The 7,781-nt window shown below is 53.2% G+C and overlaps 1 protein-coding gene across 1 annotated transcript; it reads left to right on the forward strand.

Moving 5' to 3' along the window:
* The first annotated feature begins 5,185 nt into the window (after positions 1-5,185).
* On the forward strand, positions 5,186-7,375 carry MLNR (motilin receptor). Its single transcript, XM_021689450.1, has 2 exons — positions 5,186-6,096; positions 6,859-7,375. Exons 1-2 carry the CDS (start codon positions 5,229-5,231, stop codon positions 7,245-7,247), a joined length of 1,257 nt encoding a protein of 418 aa, XP_021545125.1. The 5' UTR covers positions 5,186-5,228; the 3' UTR covers positions 7,248-7,375.
* The last annotated feature ends 406 nt before the right edge of the window (positions 7,376-7,781 follow it).

Below are 7,781 nucleotides of genomic sequence, written 5' to 3' on the forward strand. Positions count from 1 at the left end.
AGTAGATAGGGGGCTCGTTTGGACCCAAAGATAGCCTCTTTTTTATGTTATTATCATGATTAAGAAGAACTAACAGAGAGGGCTCACTGCATGCCAGGCACCCAGCTAAGGACTTGATTGATGTTGACTCACGGGAACAACCCAGTGAGGTGGTCCCTATACATAGATGAGAGTCGCAGGCTCAGAGACATCAAGTCACTTGCCCAAGTCCACATACTAAGTGGTGGGCTCTGCCCCACACTCTTCATCACTCTGTGCAGGGTTCCCTGAAGAAAGCCTCCACACTGACCCCCGCACAAAAGATGGAGGGATTCCCCAAAGACAGAGTCCTTCTACCTCCCTCCATTCCACTCCACAGAAAGAGTTAAGAACATTCATGCCTAATACCTAAGACAGAAAGTTATACCTAGCCAGCCCCCTTAAGAGGTAGAAACAGCCAACAACAACTCTGTCCCCTTAGAAGATGAATATAGGGGTGAGGGTGCCCAGAAATTTTTCCTTATTACTTTAGACACGTCTTCCTCACTGTATGGACATGGCCATTGTGGGGCATTCTGACTGGACAGACAGTGTGCTGAAAAACTTGGAAGAAGGGAAGGCAGGAGCAGAGTACTCTAAGGTAGCATTTGCAGGTCTTCCCAGATGTTGCAATTCAGACCATCTGCATCATAAACAACATTCATAGTTTTCCCTTTTTATTTTCATCGTCATGAACATGCTGAGATTTTTGCTATTACAGGAGCCCGGAGAAGTGTGGCTTACGTCTCAACATCTCCGTAGCTTCGAGGGTGGTACAACACTTCAAGCAGGGGGGCTTAGCTCTCTAAGTGCGCTCCTGTGGCTGATGGTGCAGAAGACGCCAGCGACCACAGCATAGCAGAGAGAGCATGGCCGGGGGAGCCCAACTGGGCCCAGGGTGACCATGGGAGCCGGGACGGTCATTCTTGACCAGGGACTATCCACTGGGGCTGGGAAAGGGGTACCGGAATCTCCAGGAGATTTCCCCAGGTCCTACACCCTTTTCCCGGCCACCCTTCCCAGGAACTTGCTCTCTCTCCACCAACACCCTTGATAATCATTGCCAGGGGGAGCCTGTCTCTCTTAGGAGAAACTAGGACCAAGAGAAAATTGCTTCGGCAACAATCACAGCATATCCAGAATCTCTGCAGCCCACAGAGTCTTGCCTGAATGTGCCCTGCCATGTCCCTGCTGTGCAGAGAGAAATCTGGGAAAGCCTGAGGCCCGGGGTCAAGGTAGTGGTCAGGTTCTGGAGATGAGGGCCAGCCAGAGCCAGCCCTCAGCCTTTTCTGCCAGGGGTTCGTACCCCTTCCAGGGTGGAGCTCTGCCATCTCTGTATTTTATTAAATAAGGTGCCATTTCCTGGCACCTGGGGTCTATAGGAGCCAGCAGGTCTTTAAGTGAAGAAGGCGCTGGGTGTGGGGCCCACAGAGCCACCGTGTGAGGGATGAAGGCTGTGGAGTGCCCACTGAGTGGGTGTCTGTCTAAACACAGCAGCCCCTGCTCAGCCTGGATTGCCACCACCTTTGGGGAATGTGGGCCCAGAGCTGCCAGATCTTACCATTTTGCAAGACAAACTGAAAAGCTGGAACGTCATGGGAAATTTCCCAACTATATAATGTTGACGCAAAACGTTATGAAACGTGGGTCAATTGCTGTGTGCATTCAGCTTTCAACCTCTGCCTCCCATCCTGCTCTTCTGTGGAGAAGCGAGTATTAAACCTGTGGAGTTTCTACAAATGTCAACAGGTAAATTGCAAGTTATGGCTGTATCCTAATGCTCCTTAAAACTTTCAGTATCCTTCCATTTGTCCAGCTCATATCTGGAATATGAGCTAAAAGACACTTTCCTAGCAGAATCCAGAACATGCCAACCACTCCCAAGGCTGGTAGTGCTGTGGTGTGTATAGGGCACAGTGGTCGCGGCCCCCGGACGTGAGAAACAGACAGTAACTCCGCTTACAGAGATAGCTTCTCTGTGCTTTGTTTTCCTCCCCTGGAAAAGGGACATACTGAGGGACGCATGGCGGGCTCAGTTGGTGGAGCATGAGACTCTTGATCGCGGGGCTGTAAGTACACCACGTTGGGTGTAGAGATTTACCTAAAGATAAAATCTTTTAAAAATAAAATAAAATGGGGCGCCTGGGTGGCCTCAGTCGGTTAAGTGACTGCCTTCAGCTCAGGTCATGATCCTGGAGTCGCGGGATCGAGTCCCGCGTCGGGCTTCCTGCTCAGTGGGGAGTCTGCTTCTCCCTCTGACCCTCTTCCCTCTCATGCTCCCTGTCTCTCATTCTCTCTCTCTCAAATAAATAAAATCTTTAAAAAATAATAAAAATAAAATAAAATACACCCAAACAGGTGTACTGAAAAGACCCACCTCATAATGCAGTTATTGAAGAGTAAATGAGTTAAAATATGCAAATACTTGGAACAGCACCTTGTACACTACCAGCGTTAGCTTTATTTTTAGTCAGGACATCCCAGCGCGCCAAAAAGCCAACCTATGAGGCCTCCAGCCAAGGGCCAAGGGCCTATCGATGATACCAATTTCTTGCTTCCAGGGACACAGAGCCATAGCAGGGCCAGACCTGGCCTCGCTCTCACCCCACACAAGTACCAGGCGCAGACACACCCATAAGGGAGAGGGGAGATGTGTCCACACCCCTGACGACGTCCTCTTCCTCCCATCAGATGAAGTATGAAGTCAGTAAACTGGTGGATAACCTTAGAAATACAAAGTAGAAAGCAGATTTAGTCATTCTCCAGATAGCTCATCCCATTTCTTCCTAAAACACGGACCACCAAGCCATTATAATAAGGATTCAGATCTGCCTGACAGACCAAGTCCTGCTTGAGTTGCAGCATCATGATGTAGAAAAAGCCAGGGGCGAACCCATCTCTCCATATCAGTATCCTATCTGGAACCTGAATATCAACAAACACTTGCTGAACACCCACTATAATCAAAGTACTGTTCTCAGTCACTGGGAATTGTAAAGAAAATAATGGTACCTGGTTCTGCAGAAGCTTATCCGTTCCCTGAGTTAACAAATATTTATTAAATTCTCACTTTGTACCAGGTACTGATCCAGACACTAGGGAAAGAGCACAGCACACAACAGATCACAGCCCAGCCTTCTGGACCATAGGATGTCGGTAGAGGAAGGGGCAGGGCAGATAACAAACAAAGAGTCAAGTAGATTAAATAGTAGAGCAGTTGGTAACAAGCAGTGTAGAGAGAATACAACGAAGAAGAGGAGTGTGTGAATGAAGGACGAGTATACAGAATAGTAGGAGACGGTGTAGTAACCCTTGTGAGCCTGCATGGCGCGGGCCGCCATGGTGGGTGGGGAAAGGAGCAAGGAGCCTTCAGCAGACGTTGGGTAGACCAAGCTCTGGGGCAGAATGGAGAAAAGGGAAGAACCTCAGGGACTGCAGCCGTGAGAGCCAAGGGGAAGGCGTCAGGTACTCCAGCGAGCATCCCTTGAGTCAAAAAAAGGGACCACAAATTCACTAACCACAGACCTCTCCTCTGGGGTTAGCAGAGCACCTGGTGGCCAGGCAAGAAGGGGGCACCGAACTGGAATGTGGCAAATGCCAACCCTGGGCCCCCAAGATCCCACACGAAGCTAGGTGACCCCCTCCGTTTTATTTCATAAGGACCTTCAAGCTCCCTGACCTCTCCTCCCAAACACCTGGGCTCCCCTAGGGAAAAGCGGGGAAGGAAGAGGAGGTTGTGGGATAAGCATGCTATCCAGAATGGAACACCACACAGAGGTACGGTTCCATTCTTTCAACTGGACTAGGCTTTATTCAGGCTAATTTTCTCTTGCTCCCCAGCCAGTGAACGCTCAAGGGAAAATCAGATCAACAATAGATGACGAAATTGCATTTTCTTTGTTTGGGGGTAGAGGGAGGGAGAGAGAAAAAGTGGAGGTCCCAGGGTGGGTGGAGGATTGCAGGAGTTGAGGCATTAGAGAAAGTGAGCTAGAAAGCCAGGGGTCGAGGTCAGAAAGGGGATGACAGAGGCTGAGATGCAGGAGGGCTGGCAGGTCCTGGCAATGATACTGTGTGACAGACGCCGGCAGGAGTCGATGCCTGAGATGCCCTGGAGGACCAGCTCATCCACAGGGAGACCGAGGCATTGCAAGACTCCTGTGTGTGTGGTGTGCATTTTATCAGGAGACAAAATCACAAGCGAGTCCCACTTTGCTCAGGGGTAAAATGAGCTCCCAAGGACATGAGTATTAAATGGAAAGCAAAGGGCCAAACAGGCCCTAAGCACTCAGTAAGGGTCATCTATTGTCATTAAGACCGCAATGAACTGGCTCATAAATCAGTTTTAGTCTTTTCCCCAGAATTTTAGTTCTTCCTAGTGTTGGCAAATACTCTTTTTTCTTCATAAAATATTTTGTACATAGGAACAATGCAACACACGTAAGCCCGCAAATACACACGTGCATACTTCACCCTTGTTCTTTAAAACCAGTAGACATGGTCATGCCCACCGATTTCAGGGTTTTAAGGGATGGCTGAAATTATCTGCTCAAGTCCCTCCACTCCTACTTGAAAACTTACAGAAGAGGAGACCTGGGCTGGGCGAGGCTGGGACTGGTCTAAGATCACTTGGTTGTAGAGTCATAACTAGAACCCGGGGTCTAAACTCCTCTCGTTTGTACGGAGGCAAGCTTTCCTAAGCGCCTGGACACAGCCACCAGCCGAGGTCCCTGAGAAGGTCCCACTCTGTACTCGAGCAGCCGGAGCGCCCGCGCTCCGCTGGGGTCAGCAACCCACCTCACCGGGGTTCGGCAACCGCTGCCCTGGACGGAGCAGGACTCGTGCGCCACGGCCGCCTCCCGTGTTCCAGTTAGCCGGGAGGGAAGCTCCCTGGCACGCGACGGGCCGAGGAGAGGGCGCGGGAGTGGCGCGGGCGTGGGGCGGGCCTGTGGCGGGCGGAGGCCGGGGGCGGAGACTGCGCGCCGCCCGCGTGGGAGGGCCTCAAAGCGGACCCTGCAGACTCGCGTTCTCGCGCGCGGCGCCGCAGAGCTCGGGCGGTGCGGACGGGGGCCGGTGAGCCGCTGCGCGCGGGCTGCCCGAGGAAGCGCGTCGCCAGCCGGGCCCTGCGCTCGGCCCCCGGGGCCAGCCGGGGGTGCGGCGGCGCGGACGGGCGCCGAGCGTGTGTCCTCGCGTCCGCCCGGCGCGGCGCGTCCATGGGCAGCCCCTGGAACCGCAGCGACGGCGCGGAGGGCGCCCCGCTGCCCTGTGACGAGCGCCTCTGCTCGCCCTTCCCCCTGGGGGCGCTGGTGCCGGTGACCGCCGTGTGCCTCGGTCTGTTCGCCGTCGGGGTGAGCGGCAACGTGGTGACGGTGCTGCTGATCGGGCGCTACCGGGACATGCGGACCACCACCAACCTGTACCTGGGCAGCATGGCCGTGTCCGACCTGCTCATCCTGCTCGGGCTCCCCTTCGACCTGTACCGCCTCTGGCGCTCGCGGCCCTGGGTGTTCGGGCAGCTGCTCTGCCGCCTCTCGCTCTACGTGGGCGAGGGCTGCACCTACGCCACGCTGCTGCACATGACGGCGCTCAGCGTCGAGCGCTACCTCGCCATCTGCCGCCCGCTCCGCGCCCGCGTCCTCGTCACCCGGCGCCGCGTCCGCGCACTCATCGCGGCGCTCTGGGCCGTGGCGCTGCTCTCCGCAGGGCCCTTCTTCTTTCTGGTGGGCGTCGAGCAAGACCCCGGCATCGACGCGGTCCCAGACCTTAACGGCAGCGCGCCGTTCACCCCCTCGCCCCGCACCTGGCCACCGCCGTCGCCGTCCCCGCCGTCGGGGCCCGAGGCCGCGGAGGCCGCGGCCGCCGCGGCGCTGTTCAGTCGCGAGTGCCGGCCGAGCCCGTCTCAGATGGGCGCGCTGCGCGTCATGCTGTGGGTCACCACCGCCTACTTCTTCCTGCCCTTTCTGTGCCTCAGCGTCCTCTACGGGCTCATCGGGCGGGAGCTGTGGAGGAGCCAGGGCCCGCTGCGAGGCCCGGCCGCCTCCGGGCGCGAGAAGGGCCACCGGCAGACGGTCCGCGTCCTGCGTAAGTGGCGCCCCCTCTGTTCCAAACACGCCAGCCCGCGGTCCAGGCAGCGTCCCCTTCCCCTCGTCTCCCAACGCCTCTTCTAGCTACAATTCGTTGTGTCATTTTGCTCCAGCCTCCACCTGCCGGTCCTGCCCGTCTCCAGAGAAAACCATCTCCAGTCCTCTGATAGTTCTGGGTAACCCCAGGGCGCCCCCGAGGAGTGTGGTATTTGGTGGGATGCCTGGGTCCGCTAAGCCGCTGGATCCGTGAGCCGGGCTGATCCAGGATGGGGAAACCAACCGCCTGTCTCTGTTAGATGCCACAGATGTGAATTACTCATAGTACCTTTGAGAACATGGGGTAGAGCACATTAAGCTAAATTAAAAAAAAAAAAAAAGTTATCCTGCAGGCTGAAGTGAACCATGCCCATATCAAAACAAAAAATTGTGCAGACCTGTTGCAGAATTCTTTTCAATGCAGTACAGAGAACATGTCTCTGAAAAAGGTTTGTGGAAGGAAGCCTGCCAGAACGGCTTGTTAGTAGAAATTTCTCCTTCTGGTTTATGTCCAGCCGTGATAACGCATATATGCAGTTTTAAAGCAAATGTCAATGCTGTTTGCAGCCTGGTAGTTGTCCTGGGTGGGAATCGGCTAGGTAAAAGTTTATTTAATTTGTTTGCTGTTACTTATTATTTCGGATGGTTTCTCGGCGGGGGAGAGGGGGGCTTATTTGTTTTCGGATGCTTTAGCTAACTCTGGTGCCTGTGTCTTGTTTTACAGTGGTGGTGGTTCTGGCATTTGTAGTTTGCTGGTTGCCTTTTCACGTGGGCAGGATCATTTACATAAATACAGAAGATTCTCGGATGATGAACTTCTCTCAGTACTTTAACATTGTAGCTTTGCAACTTTTCTATCTGAGTGCGTCCATCAACCCGATCCTCTACAACCTCATTTCAAAGAAGTACAGAACAGCGGCCTGGAAACTGCTGCTGGCCAGGCAGTCCAGACAGAGAAGTTTCTGCAGAAACAGGGACATGGGTGGGGACACAGGAGGAGATACTGCTGGCTACACAGAGCAGAGCACCAAAGTACAGACGTCGTCGACCAGCATGGCCAAGCAAGTGGCTTCCTCCCACAACGCGGGGACTTCAGGGAAAACAGGTCTATAGGGGAAGAAGGACTGCAAGTGGGCAACTGATGCCATTAGGAAGAATTGGGAAGAGTGGTCAGCATTTTGCAAATTGATCGGCAACTTTGTCAGCATGATTTTTTTTTTCCTTCTTTAAACCAAGCTACGCAATTTAACCACCTCCCGGCATACCCCTCAAGGACGTTGATTTCAGCCTCGGGAAATCCCACAACACAAAATGTGCTCTGGGGAGGTTTTCTAAGTTTTCGTTCTCCTAGACTTTGGAAATATGATTGCTCATTTTCTGGTTAATAAGTCATACAGAGAGATGCTGTCATGAGACTTGTCTCCTCTGAGATCAGGGGTGTATTTGTATTTTCATGTTCTGGATATACATGTAATGGTGCATATACAAGGAGCCCAGGATAATTAGAGCTTTTATTCAAGAAATTATTTAATGCCTACATAAGGTAGCAGAATTTTTTAGAAGCAAATGAAAGGAATTGTGAGTAAAGGCCAACGTTCAGGGGTCCCACCTCACTCCTGGCTGAGAACAAATCATAGAGTTGAGGGA

Source organism: Neomonachus schauinslandi, chromosome 3 (assembly GCF_002201575.2).
Source record: "Neomonachus schauinslandi chromosome 3, ASM220157v2, whole genome shotgun sequence".
Lineage (NCBI taxonomy): Eukaryota > Metazoa > Chordata > Mammalia > Carnivora > Phocidae > Neomonachus > Neomonachus schauinslandi.

What these genes read in the sequence shown, in the direction of transcription:
- MLNR (XM_021689450.1), top strand. Translation starts at nt 5,229, where the DNA reads ATGGGCAGCCCCTGGAACCGCAGCGACGGCGCGGAGGGCGCCCCGCTG. An exon ending in GCAGACGGTCCGCGTCCTGC is followed by an intron (nt 6,097 to 6,858) that starts GTAAGTGGCGCC and finishes CTTGTTTTACAG; the next exon opens with TGGTGGTGGTTCTGGCATTT.